This window comes from Dermacentor andersoni, chromosome 2, assembly GCF_023375885.2.
Source record: "Dermacentor andersoni chromosome 2, qqDerAnde1_hic_scaffold, whole genome shotgun sequence".
Classification (NCBI taxonomy): Eukaryota; Metazoa; Arthropoda; class Arachnida; order Ixodida; family Ixodidae; genus Dermacentor; species Dermacentor andersoni.
In genome coordinates this window covers 224,016,239-224,031,202 of record NC_092815.1, presented here as the reverse complement: position 1 = coordinate 224,031,202, position 14,964 = coordinate 224,016,239, and the positions used below count along the sequence as shown (strand labels likewise).

At 46.4% G+C, this 14,964-nt stretch overlaps 1 protein-coding gene across 8 annotated transcripts in view; it reads right to left on the bottom strand.

The window, feature by feature from the left end:
• faf (ubiquitin carboxyl-terminal hydrolase-like faf) overlaps positions 1-14,964 on the bottom strand; it is a 607,534-nt gene that overhangs the window by 125,023 nt on the left and 467,547 nt on the right. For all 8 annotated transcript variants that reach the window (XM_072286629.1, XM_072286626.1, XM_072286628.1 and 5 more), the window contains one exon: positions 9,302-9,403. In XM_072286629.1, coding sequence (XP_072142730.1) covers positions 9,302-9,403 — 102 coding nt within the window. The remainder of the gene's footprint in view (positions 1-9,301; positions 9,404-14,964) is intronic.

The following is a 14,964-nucleotide window of genomic DNA, read 5'->3' as shown; positions in this document are numbered from 1 at the left end:
TGTTACGGCCGCGAGTTGCGCACCCCATGGGAACCTACAAGCGACAAGGAAGACACAGAGCCTCCAAAAGCAGCACACCATGCACTTGCTGCGGAACTCCAGCGGTGCCTTGGAGAGGCCCTCCAGTATGCTCGGTCACATCAGGCAGCTGCTTGGAAGGTGCAGAAATCCTGTTACGACCGTCATCGTCAGGCAACAACCATCAAAGAGGGTGACCTTGTGCTCCTGGATTCCCATACCTTGAGTGATGCGGCCAAGGGCGTTTCGGCGAAATTGGCACCGCGGCGAAGTGGACCTTATTGTGTAATCAAACGATTAGGTGACAATAACTTTGTTTTGAGCGATCCTGCTACAGGACGTCATCGAACTACTGCCCATGCTGATCAGTTGATGCTCTACCATGAGCCATGGCCCCTCCCTACCAGCACAGCTTCACGATTCGAGGGGGGGGGAGAGTTGTGACGCGCAAGACCCGCGGCAAGCCAGCCCAAGACCCATGACGAGGAGCCGCGGTTCTCGGAGGCCAGGCGCGGGATCGACGGTAGTTGACTGAGCGACGAACAGGTGGCGTGAGTGCGGGGAGGACAGCGGCGCGAGCGTGCGGGAGGAGTGTGGTTGTGTGGTGCGGAAGGTTGGCGTGCCGGAAAATAAAGCGGTAGTTCGGGACCACGTGTGGCGTGTCGTCGATCGTGACAACTTTCTGAGACACTTTTCGCGGGACTCCGCACTGGACCTGTTTATGCATACGCAGTGTGGGATTCTTACACCCGTGCTCTGCTCTTGGGACAAAAGAACGACAACACAGTAGTGCAAACAATCACAAGGGCATTTATTGCACCTTTCATAGATCAATGCCTGCTAGCCGAGTTGCTATCCCCAAAACATGCCGATGGACGCGTGACAAATCTAGGAAGTCCGACTCGCCGCGACCGGATAGCGAGCGAATATGTTCGCCCCATGCTGGATCCCAACGTCTTGTCGTTCGCGCATACGGTCACGCGAACGGTGGCGCGTTCAAATGAGGCCTCACGAGACGGTCTCACAGAAGCATGGATCGGCGCACTTGCAGAACGTCCGTGCAGCTTGCCGATACCGAACCAAAGAGGAAGCGCCTTCTCCTTTCCGCGTCCATGTAACCCCGCCGTGAGGCGGCGTTAGCAGCGAAACACTCGCGGCATCTCTCGTACTGCGCTTCAGCCACAACGACCGCTGCGGGCCCCAGGCCTTGCGGCGAAGCCAGATTACAGGAGTAGGGAGCTATGCGGAAAAACAACGTATCAGGGGATGCGTGAGAGTCGTGCATCCCCACAGCAGATGACAGCGTTTCTAGCACTATGCCCAGCTCACGCACAGTGCCAAGTGCACTGTCAGCCGTATGCTCCTACGTGCCCATTTCCGATGTCTTACAAAAGTCAGCCTCCGAAAGCAAACATACACATGTGTGTATGCTGGCAGACCTGCATTTTGTGCGAGCGTCTATGCAGTGAGCTTTCTGAGCACTGCATCATGTGCACTCAAGAGCAGTTAGCTGAAGATGCTTTTTGCGATAAGTCAAGCTGTCTGTTGATGAGTCGCATTCTTTGCCGAGGCTAACACGTTGCCTTAGTGCATAGGCATTGGGGAACTGGTCGACCGGACTCTACTTTCCGAAAAGCCAGAATATCTTCTGTGGCATGGGGTGGCACTGGCCACACAGAGAGTTGAGGTGGGGCAGTTATCTGACACAAAGAGATATACATTAACAACAATGCACTGCAGCTTAAGCAGTCAGACAATACATTAGGCTCTATAAAGACTGGGTTGGGGATTCGTCGCAACTACATTTTAACCATTAGTACATTTTAAGTGGGTACGTAGTAGCCAAGTTTTACTGTACTAAATATGTGCACAATTTTCCGTCATGGGGCGAACAGCCCAAGGTATGAAAGGGGGGAGAGGAAGAAAACATCCTCTGTAACAATGATCACAATAATATTTCCAAGTGAAGAACAGAAAACAAAGTTACGAAGACAATGACTGAAATGAGTTGACAGGAGTAGGTCACTGATCTTTAGAAAAGAAACATGCTTTGGCTGCATTTGCGCCTGGTCCACTGTAGTTAATTTAATCGTGAACGTATGTTTGTGTAAAACCATCTACAAGTAATATCAAAACTACAACATTTGCACTGCAAGAAACACCATGTTTCAAAGTGGCAAAGTTAATTCTTCCAATATTGTGCAGCCACATTTATCACAAATGATGTTGCGTTTTTCTTGGTGGACTGAAAAGAATGCAATTTCATTTTGCAGCCTGCTGCTCCACTGAAATGCACGGCGGCCAGGCATTCTTCGATGCAGCTTTGCTATCTTGCAAAGTTCACGTGCACTGTGATAGCGTGTCTAATACTTAGCAGGAGACTGGAAAGAAAGTGAAAAGCAAGTTTCATGACATATCTGTGACATGAAGATCAGCGGACCTTGCATGCCACAGTCAATGAGCGAACCTGAGGAAGTGGTGACAAAGGTCTAAAGTAGTGCTGCTGTCCTGAATAAAGCGGTGTTATGTGACAGGGACAGAACAGGTGAAATAGACTTAGGAGCAATTTATGGAGCAGAAATATACTGGCTTTGGAGCAGAATACTTAAATTTGGAGCAGGTAAATAACAGAAAAATGACATTTTCAGAGCTGCAAATTTGAAATTTGGAGCAGCTTATTTGCTGTCAAACACTATAAATCTGGAGCGCATCAACGAAGCAAGCAATTGCAAGTTTCACACCAGTCATTCCTTTCTGGATTAACTCCTCCCATGTTCTGAAAAAATTGCCTTATATTTGCCATAGATTATAACTTCAGTGTGTGTAAAAAAACTGCTTGGCTATGCTGTCTAGTTTTCAGCAGATGCACTACCTAGAATTCTAACTCCAGTAATTCAAACCGACGTATGACTCCAATGGCATGCTGGGTCTCGTTGCTGCGGCAGACATTTAAATGGAGAGAAACTCCGGGTATTCGAACACACACAGGTGTGAGACGGTTATCTCAAGTGAAATTTCCATTGTAGCCTTATCATGGAAACATGATGCCTGAACACACCGGTCAAATGCTACGGCACGCGCAATTGCTTTGTTTTTTTTTTCTGTGCCATGCTGAGGGTACTCCGGCGCAGGTGGCATTTGCTAGTTCTGCGTACTGCTGGGCACGCTGCTAAGGTAGTGCACCTGCAGTGCCGCATGGCCAGAGGGTTGCTAAGGATGCTACAAGCGTTCTGTCAATGACTGCCTAAAAATGCTGAGTAAACCAATGTGTTTTCGACCATTAGCAATGATCTTGTGAACCTAAGAGCATGCCCCATTGATGCAGCTCATGCAGAGCATTTGCACTGTCAACCATTCAGCGAGCTTACCGTATTTACCCGAATCCAGCATGCACCTTCTTTCTGAGAGTGTAAATTGCCTGCATGTTACAATCAGACACGAAACCAAAACCACATTCACGGTGATGGCAACAGCCTGCCGTCAGAGCCACCAGACATGGCATCGTCGCCACCACAAAATAGTGACAGAGCACATTTTTCTGGAGGTTGCTGTTGGTTTATTTCGAGCTCGACTACGATCTAGAGGGGTATTTTTGGTTGATAGCTTTTGAAGATATTATCACTTCCGTGAGATTTGGTGCATCTCGGCACCGGATGCATCGGCCGATTGGTTCCCGTGTTTCTGGCATTGTGCCACGTTGACTTTCTGCTCACAGTGTTGGGAACACAGCACGGCTTTGGGGAGTCCCATTCATGCAAAACACAGCTACTTTCACTCACGCGATTCTAGACTGCCACGCGATCGCCGACTGCATCTTTCTAGATTTCGCAAAGGCATTTGATAAGGTCTCCCATCATCTTTTGTTACTAAAGCTGCGCATGGTAGGATTAGACACTAACATTTTAAAATGGCTTGAAGTGTTCCTTACCCATCGTCAGCAATTTGTTGCCGTCAACATTGTTAATTCCACTGTTCACCCTGTTCTTTCCGGAGTGCTCCAAGGCACCGTCTTGGGGCCCCTGCTTTTTCTTATATTTATCAACGACTTACCCAGTAACCTTTCTTCTTCTGGACATCTTTTTGCCGATGACTGCGTCCTTTTTCGGGAAATAACAAATGACAGTGACAAACACATGATTCAGTCTGACCTTAACGCTATCTCAACATCGTGCAAAACTTGGAATATGACTTTAAATGCTGAAAAGTGCAAACTTTTGTGCATCTCTCGTGTTAATAGTCATTTGCTAGTATATAGTCTTAATGGTGTGTTACTTGATGCGGTTACTTGATCCTCGGGTGATAGGTGTAACGTTAAGGGATAAGAAAAGAGCAGATTGGGTGAGGGAACAAACGCGAGTTAATGACATCTCAGTTGAAATCAAGAAAAATAAATGGGCATGGGCAGGACATGTAATGAGGAGGGAAGATAACCAATGGTCATTAAGGGGTATGGACTACATTCCAAGGGAAGGGAAGCGTAGCAGGGGACGGCAGAAAGGTAGGTGGGCGGTTGAGATTAAAAAGTTCGCAGGGACAACATGGCCACAGTTAGTACATGACCGGGGTAGTTGGAGAAGTATGGGAGAGGCCTTTGCCCTGCAGTGGGCGTAACCAGGCTGATGATGATGATGACTTGATCCTGTTACAATATATAAGTACCTCGGAATTCATATTACGTCTAACCTTAGCTGGCATGCGCACATTGAGCACATCATTAACAAAGGTAATCGCATGCTCAGATATCTGAGACGTAACTTTCACGAAGTCCCAACTAGCATCAAACTTCTACTCTATACCACACTCGTACGTTCGCAACTAGAACATGCTTCATCAATCTGGGACCCTGGTGTTAAGAGTTTGATCGATCTACTGGAGATGGTACAAAACAAATCAGCGCGGTTTATTCTCTCTAACTTTTGGCGTACATCAAGTGTAACCACTATGAAGACTGCCCTGGGCCTAACTTCACTTGCATCACAATGCAAAATTGCTCGCCTGTGCCTTTTTCACAAAATATTTCATCATGAGTCTATTTGCTACGAGTTACTTCATTCCTCTTCATATATTTCACGCTGCACAGATCACATACATAAGGTAGGCATTTCTACATGCAAAACTGAAACAATTTCGGATTATTTTATTCCTCGCACATCACATGACTGGAACCACCTTCCTTCCTCAACTGCCACAATTCCTGAACTTGTATTGTTTCGGACTGCTGTTACCACTTCTATTCAATGATATATTGTGTTGATCACTTATTCTAACTGTTCTCTGCTGTTGTTTGTATTTTCAGTGTTATTATGTATTACCCACTCCCCTCTGTAATGCTTTGCCCAGAGGGTAAAATAAATAAATAAAAATAAATAAACACTGTTGCACACATACTTCAACAAGTTCAATGCAGAGCCTCACGAAAGTGACGGCCGTGTCCACAGACGTGATCGCCCGAGAGCGCCGCCGCCCCTGTGTGCCTGGGTATCTGTGGCCAGTGAAGCACACGTGGTGACAGCGCGCCGCTGCACGTCGACCTCATTTCTCGTTTGTGAAGGTAAATTCTGTACCTCTTGTTACTGATCGTGAAAGGGGGGGGGGGGGGGGGGGGGGGGGGCATGTTACATTCTTCTTTTATAAATCTGCAGGACATTACATTCAGGTGCACTTTTATTTTCTTACTTTAAGCTAATTCGTGCACATTAGAATTGGCTAAATACGGCACCAGTGAAGTGAATCCTCTTATTCATACCTCCAACGCATGCATCACTGCCCGTGGCCGACACGATCATATGTGGTATGATATCAATGCAATGAGGTTTTAAGTGCAAGTTCTTTTCCACATACCAGCCTCGAGTGGCACAAAGAAACCGTAGCACTTTGCTCTTTTCCATTAACATTGACATGTTAAAACATTTTGGTGCATCTACTAATGTGCTTTAAGTGCATTTAACGTTTTCAGGGTCAATGACGCAAATATACAGGGCTGCAAACAAGTCCAAAATGGTTGATGCCGTATATTTACGACGCCGTCTGTACATTTAAAAAGTCTGTCAATTTCCTAACCTCTTCTTTCCTGGCATTTGCTCCCACTATGTTGGAATAAAAAAAAATTTTTTCTCACGCCTCCCTCTCTCGGTTTTCGTTGATTGGTTTGTTTTAGAGCTAGTTTGCTCCGGGGCGTTATAAACGGTACTACCGCTCGCGTATGAGTGCGTGTGACGGCGGTGGCAGTTTGAGTTTTGTTCCATGGGCGGTTTCGGCTTCTTGCGCTCGCAAAACTGATAGCTATCTCATTACTAATCGCTCAAAGGACGACCGCCTATTTCTCGCTCGTTTAGTGCTCACAGGGATGCGCATAGGAAGGATGCCGCAGTGCATGCATTTCCTTTCTTTCTTTTTGGAGAATCGTTAAAACTAATTGCCTCTGGTTGGCAATAAGATGAAGATTAGCGTAAGTTTGTCACACATTTTGCTTTTTTGATGGGTGCAGAACCACAGTTTTCTCGAGTGCGTTCACCTACGCAATTCGATAACGCTATGGAAGTAAATATTAGTGCAAGAGCATGAACATTTGAGACTTGCGAAATTTTCTTGTGTGTGCATTTTCTAAGCCTCGAACCATGTGTATAACAATGAATCAAATTTTAAATTCTTTTAAGTTTATTTCCTTTTTTATTGTTGTTATTCATGAATAAACAGTACACATATACCAATGCAAAATATTTTTTGTCACTTTCCAGTAACCCTAGAAAAGTTACGGTAAATTTTTTTCAAAACAGGTCCCTCAGAAGAATTGGAATCTGCAACAAAAAAAATCGACCCTGGGCGGTCGCATATGGCGGAAAAAATCGAGCCAGAAAGGGTTAATGCAGTTGCAATGCATTAACTCGTTGACTGCAGCATAGCATCATAAAAGGAATTCCTGTTAGCTAAGCTAACAGCGCGCTGAGGAGATGCCGGGCTCTTCTCGCGATGGAGTTGCCAAGTGCTGTGCGGGGAGGACGGAGCAGCAACGCAAGCAATGGCAGGAGAGTTGACACAAGTAAACACATCTGCATATTGCTTTAAAGACACAGCATGTGCCGCTGCGCAAACTACACAGTTGCTACCAGAGTACAACCCTCCCTCCCTTTCTCTCGTGCTGCCTTCCCACTTTCCTCCCTCATGCGCGATTCAGCTCACCATTGCACGCTTTAACTTGCACATAAAGCATATGGCGCACGGGGACATATTATCGCCCTTGGACTTTATACGAACAATGCGGTAATGCGGTGACCACAACGGCAGAAATGTGCTTGGAGTGTTCGTATCATTGCTATTGCAATTCTATAGGAATGGCACCGATGTGCTTGCGCGTGACCCGCATTCACGAAGTGACACGTCACTGTATTTTTTTTTATATCGCTTATAGAATGACCAGGTGTGTGTCTTATACACCGGTGTGACTTGTATACATTATTTTATTTTTTTTTCGGAAAAGCTGCCATTTTGAGGGGCATGCGACTTAAAGGTGTGACTTATAGACCGGAAAATAAGGCATGTAGTTCAAATGACTTTAACAAAAATTTCTTTTGACTCAAACACGAATTGTGCACTGCTATGGTGTCCCTCACAAGTGACGAGCAGCTTATTGAAAGCTTTTGCATTTACATTTTACAATGCATACTTGTGTCACCATTACTGAAACAGGTGTGCATAAACAAAATAAACACAATAAACGATTGAAATTAGTGTTATAGTTGCCGCGTGAAAAGCCATTTAAAAGAACTGCAGAGCCTCCTGATGCCGTGTGACCAAGAAGGCTTGTTTGGTCTGTGGCATTCCAAGAGTGATCATGTGCTTGTACTTGTCATGAGCCAATAAAGAAAGAAGAAAGAGTAGAAGATAAGAAGAGGACGAGAAAGCACGAGGAGTCGGTGGAAAAAAAGAAAAGGAAAAAAAAAAGAAGCTAGAAAATAAGAGCGTCTGAATAAAAATAATACAATATATGAAAGAAGAAGAAGTGCAAAGTGCACACGGAGCTACGTGGCCAACGGGAAAAGGAGACACGTAGCCGAAGAGAGCGGGCCAGCTACGCTCTGGAATGACGAGGGGCAGAAGGAACTGGAGGCCGGACAAGGTGGGTGGAGCGCGGAGATCGCAGCAACTCAGTGGAAGCTGCTCTTCAGCTGCCGCGGCTGCGACTAGCAAGCCGAGCGGGCGCTCTACCAGAGACCGCACAGCTACAGGCTGACGGAGCCGTTTCTTGGACTACATGCGGCTACGATCCGCAGGCTAAGAGGAGTCGACTGGGCCATCCAGGCACCTCGTCCAGCCCACTGCCAACTCCCTGAACTGGTCAACCGTGGGCCAAATGTCGGACGCAGCGACGTCAAGTCCACGACGTATCAGCGGCCCCAACGACATGTCGTTGGAAGCAGCGACAACTAGGCGACGCGGCCAAGTCGATGGACTTGTTGTAAATATTTTGAAGTTCTTAGCGCGTCGTGTGTAAGGACTTTAGACAACATTCACAATTAACTCGCTTTGTGGATAGTTTGTCGTGTGTTAGGTTTTCAGGTTATTGGGTTTGTAACGCATGCTTTCTTGATATATATATTTTTCTTAGGCTCACACCCCATAAAGGCTTTTTCTAACTTAAACGTTCCTTGCATTGTGTTTACCACCATGAGACTTTGACACTACTGTTGTATGCATGTTTTTAAGCAACACTTGAGAGCGGGCTAATAAACTTGAAGTGCAAGCGAGACGACAGCAACGAGTGGACAGACACGCAGAAGCGCTAAGTTCACGAGATAAGAAAGAAAACACACAACTCATAGTTATTTGACAAACCACAAACATGCGTGCTAACATGGTCGCCCATTATAGCACTGGAACAAAGGGCACGCTCAAAAATAGATGAATTTGGCGGTCATGTCACAAAACCTAGGCTATTCACCGCTGTCTTCTAAATCTTGCCAGAACATGAGCTCTTGCTGGTGGCGCAAAGTGAGCACAATGTAAGGAATTTTTATGTTTTTGGTGCAGCTAAGTCGCAAGTGCACCATAATCAGTGTAGAGCTGCACCACCTGATTATAAATGGGCAAGTGCTGCTCTCATGAGTTGCAGCAAAAGGTGCCTTACATAACATTTGCACAGGTGGGCACACTTTACATTCGGCAAATCCATTCCTGTGTCTGCAGTTGCGCTGCCGAAACGTGTGGCTGCTCATGTGCTTATGTTGACCAAGAGAGTGTCCCCAATTTGGGTGCCGAGACCAGAATAAATTTCACATGGCTGTACCTCGTGGTCAGGCCGCTCCTCTCCCGAAAAGTCCTCGTTTGGGTCAGTGGCTGCCCCTTCCACAGCCAGGATGCCCTCGCGGATGCTCTCGATCATGTAAAGCTGCAGAAGGAGTGAAAAGACACCACTAGGCATTTCACTCTTCACAAAGACTGCAATAAAAAAACACCTGCTGCACGTGCATTGCATACATTTTCCTCAACTGAACACAAAAGATGGCCGATTTAAATGTAGCGAGTCGGTGCTTGTTCAGTCCACCACAATGTGAGGGTGCCCCAAAGCAGAAATCAAACATTACGGCTTTAAATCCTTGTGAACCACAAGCGCAGTATATAACGCATCATAAGCCCTGTCCTACCTTTCAAGATTGGGATAACCAAACAAGGTTTCCATGATTCTTTGATCCTTTGCCATGCTACTGAATGGCTTTCTATGCCTTAATCTTAAAACCTACTCTCTGTTGGCTAAAGTCCTAAATTATTTGCTGCACAGAACAATCCATGTCAAGTAGAAACCGAAGGACATTGAAATATCCCCCATCAGTCCTTTTCCTGCTTAGGGCAACTTGGCCGATTTTTCGATGTCCACTGATCTTTATAAAATTTTAAATATATGTTCTCTTTTGCACCCCGATTACCTGTGTCAAGCGATATGGCTGCAAGTCATTTAGTTTTCCTGAACATGAATTATAAAGATTGGTTGCGTTCCCGACTCATGACTTTTTACTGGCCACCCTGTGTTTGTGACGTTACAGACTACACTGCCACCGTTGCTGAAATTGCCACTGAAATCATCGCTGAAATCGCCGCTGTATAGTTTGGAAAATCTGTAAAAGCTCCCTGTGTTATCAGGAGACGTCTCCAGCTTCACTTATTCGGTGTTAGCATCATGTGAACTGCGTGTTTAGCCCACTTTCTGCGTGTTTACATTATAGTAGTGTAGGACCTGACGTCATCGACTGATCACGACATCACACGAAGCAGCTACCCGTTTCAGTTTCGGTATGTTGTTTATTAGTTATTTAAATTATTGATGAATTTCTAAGCAATTGAACCACCCTACCGGTGACAGGTCTGTCAATGCCATTTCAAAATGACAATATCCTGATATGGTTAAAAAACATCAGAGTTGCCCATTAACATGTTCAATGCTCGTTGAAAGCATGCAGTGAATTCAAGGTTTGTGTCATTCTTTTGGACACCCATCTTAATCAGTGTCTCCCCCTTACCTTCGATACTTATAGTAGCTTGTTTCACAACGAAGCTGATAACTGTATTAGCACACGTTTCATGAGGTTCTCGAGAGTAAAGAAATTGATTACTTGAACCAGATGATATGTAGTGGGCATTCATGATTGGTGATTTGTATGATAAGACATCTAGTTTTGAATGTTGAAGTGAGTGTACCTTTCATGCATCTAATATTTGGTTATTTAGTGCAGTCAAGTCAGTTGATGTCCAGTGACCGTCATGTGCAGATTGTCTGTCTTTCCTTAGTACCATAACCATGTTTCATAATGCTGGAAGAAAACTAGTCCAGCTTTCCGTAATAGTGAGAATGACAGCTTAGCTGAAAAACATGCCCGCAGATGACCATGGTTAATTTGGCCAATGGTATCTACCACTTTTATCAATTACACTTATGACAATGCCCATTGTTGCAACACCTGTTTCTCGAACCCTGACCGGCGTTACTATTAGGTAACATGGCCTTGTCAGCGAGCTGCAGGCATCCGGTAGACCATGGCGACCAGGCAAGGACGAGATGATTTGTAGTGCGTAACTTGCCTTGTTTATTTAATGGTTGGTGAAGGATAAGAAGAAGAGAATGGATGAATTGAAAGATAGATTGCGGGGATCCTTAAATAGGGCCACTAAAACGACAGGCGGAATCTTGCTCACGTCAACGTCACGTGACATGCACTGGTGTTTTTTTGACATGCACTCGGTGCTTTTCGGCTGCTCCCACTTTCCTCGGTGATGTTGCACTTGCTTGCCTCCGCTGGCGGCAACCTGCGGGTCCGGGATGGGCGGCTGATCTTTTCTTTTAGGCGACGTCGGTTCGCGCAAAAGGGTCTTCGCTAGAGTCGGACAGCTTGTAGAAAGGGTTTTCACACACACACACAAAGGGGGCCTGTAAACACTGTGGGGCGTCCTGCCGACCGGCGACCACTCGAGACAACCATAAGAAATTAGGAATCCATCCTCCGTTTCTATGAGCATGGTGCTTGAGCATCCTTTTTGCCCAGGGTGTTACAGGCCAACCGTAACAGCAGCAACCACTCGAGACAACCATAGCAAAATAGGAATCCACCCTCCGTTTCGATGAGGCATGGTGGCTGAGCATCCTTTTTGACCGGGGTGTTACACGCCAACCGTAACAGCATCTCCAGCAGGGGAGGAAGATCCCGATGCATAGGGGCCACCAGCCACTGGCGAGGGATGAGCGTTTCAGCAGCAGAATTTCCCTCCGGGGTGACGAACCCTTGGTTCATAGCTTGTAGATTCCTTGCAGTCGTTCATCAGTCCTCGTGGCGCTCTTGTATGCTTTTTCTCCCTGGTCCGGTCTGGTGAAACGGGACTTGCAAACCAGTCTCGCGTCTCCTGTTTGGGCAAGCAAATCACTCCAGAACAGTGCCAGACTCACAACTACAAGGCACATGAGCACAAGGCCACCCTCCCCCAATATACACCAGGCTTTACACACACACACACACAAAAAAAAAAAAGAAAAAAAGGAAAGAAAGAAAGAAAGAAAACCCGCTACTGCTTTCCCATCCCTTTCGTGCGTCCTCCCCCACTAAACATTAAAAACAGACATTTCTTGAAAGCGTTAAGAAGTGGTTACTAAAATCAGCTAACAATCAACTACAACTTCATGATAATAAAAGAAAACAAAATTATAATATGCCTCACCCATTTGGAACCCGCACCAAGCTTACCTTATAAATGCACTCGAATCAGTCCAAAACAGAGCAGCCACCATTCATCCATTCATCATGGATGAATGGATCATATTCTTAAGACATCAGTGCGTCAGCTTTGAAAGCTGAATCTGACTTATTGCCCTTATCACTTCATCACCGCACTGCCAGCCTTTGCTTGTTTCATAAATTTTTCCCTACTTCACTAGGCCGCACACCCTACATCGTCCCTCCAGCCCGCATATCTCATCGCACTCGTCATCTGCTTCAAGTTTCCCGACCTCGTGCCCGAACTACCACCTTTGCCGCATCATTTTTTTCCCGTACTGCAGCAGACTGGAACGACCTACCCAACGACATCGCAGCCATCACGTGCTCATCCAACTTTGCAATAATGTTACCAGTCATGTTTCGTTGTGTTAACACTTGCTCACCAAAATATATGTACCCACCCCTTATGTAATACCCCTCATGCGTCTTTAAGGTGATAAAATGAAATGAAATGAAATGAAATGAAAACATGAAAGAAAGATACCAACATAAATATTCCACGGAAACCAGAGTGAGCATGCAGCTTTCGCTACTCTAGGGGCAACGACTCAGACCATCGGCATTGCCGTTAAGTTTACTCTTCTTGTAGCGAATATCGAAGGAGTACTGTTGAAGAGCCAAGCTCCAGCGCAAAAGAAGGCCATTTTTCGTAGACATGGACTGTAGCCATGTGAGGGGACAGTGGTCAGTCTCTATGGTAAACCTTGAACCAGTGATATAGCAAGCTAGCTTCTGCACCACCCATACTACGCAGGCGCATTCCTTTTCTGATTCACTGTACGCTTCCTCACGAACTGAAAGCTTTCTACTGGCGTACAGTAATGGGTGTTCGTTTTCGTCATCTCTCTTTTGACAAAGCACCACCCCCATACCCCTGTCGCTGAAGAATGAATGGCTTAGAGTAGTCGGGTGTGTCAACACTAGCTGACTCGTTAGTGCTTTCTTCCGCATACTAACAGCCTTTCCTTTTACGCCATCCCACTTTACCGTTTGCGGTTCTGTTTTTCTGAGAGCATCTGTTAAAGAACTTGCAATCTCGGAATAATGCGGGATATATCTTTGGTAATAATCTGTCAAGCCAAGGAATGACCTGATGTCCCGCTTAGTGCGTGGTTGCGGGAAGTTGTCTACTGTGGTCAGTTTAACCTCTGAAGGCCGACGATGGCCTTGCCCTATTACATGACCTAGATAAGCTACCTCCCCGCGCACCCTAATTGGCATTTGGGAGCCTTGACAGTCAAGTTGGCCTCTCGTAGACGACACAACACGGTTTGCAAGTGTTGCATATGGTCTACTTACAATGAAGAAAAGATTGCTATGTCGTCGAGATACGGAAGTGCAAAGTCCTCCATTCCTCGTAGCACCTGGTCCATAAGGCTAGAGAAACAATAGGCAGCATTCTTCAATCCAAAGCTCAGGACTTTCGGCCGAAAGGTTCCCATCGGGGAAATAAACGCTGCAAGCCTGCTTGCCCTCTCGGTCAACAGAACCTGTCAGTACCCTCTTACTAAATCGAGTGTAGAGATAAAATTAGCACTGCTAACTCTCTCAAGCTTTTCTTCGATATCCGGTATTGGGTAGGTCTGGTCCTTCATGATTAAGTTGAGCCGGCGGTAGTCGATACACGGTCGCAGCTCCTTTCCTGGGACCTCAACCAAGATAAGAGGCGTGGTATAACCACTCTCTCCTGGCTCAATTACACCTAGCTCTAACATCTTGTTTATTTCCGTGGCCCTGACTTGTCGTTGACGAGGTAAAATGCAATAAGCTTTCGAATGAACTAGGTCTGATAAGGTTAACTCGATATCGTGAACGATTGCAGTAGTCCTGCCAGGTGTGTCTCAAAATATGTCTTTAAATTCAAACACGAGTTCCTTCAGTTCGGCCCTTTGATTGGGATTCAACTCCGCCTGCTCTACTAGCTTGTCAATGGTCTCGTGAATGTCTTTTGCCCCCGTTATTGATGTTAACTCCGGAAATTCGACAGGCATCTCCCCACGTTGGTTAAGCTACATATTCACAATGGCCTCCCTCTGCTGGTAGGGTTTAAGTAGATTGCTGTGGTACACTTGTGGTGTCCTTTGTGATTACATACAGACGGCCGCTGAAGTCGCTACGCCGAACTGGCCACAGCATCACCATTGCTCGGGGTGGCTCGATCGTAGTCCGCGGCAGCAGTGCAGACGACGTGCATGTGACATCAAACCAGGGGTGACTCCACTCACGCTGCGTACACTCAACACACTTGACAAACACTAAAGTAGTGCAAGGGAGAGGAATTTTGCATGCGCATCGCCCACGTGGTACGATGTTCAACTCGGATAGCCAAAAATTGGGCAGCTACTCAGACGCTAACTTCCCGTGAACGAAGCTCACTTCCTTGAGTCGGACGAGTAATTTCAATTCAAACGAGGCTAACTAGAATGAGGGAAGCAAAGTGCAACACCTCAACGCCACGGTCCACCAGGTTGTGTCCCTCCACGTGCGACAGGCAGCTTCGTAAAGCCTTAGGCCTAAAGCGTCGCTACTCTGACAGCAACCGGCAACCAAAAAACAGCACCCAAAATGGGCGCAATACAGGCAGCCGCGAGGAGACGTCAGCTCTGTTCAGTGGTCCTACCCCACTCGGTGCACACAGCGTCCGAGTTGAGGGCGCCCACGGTCCCAGACGGTGCCAGGCTGCAATACC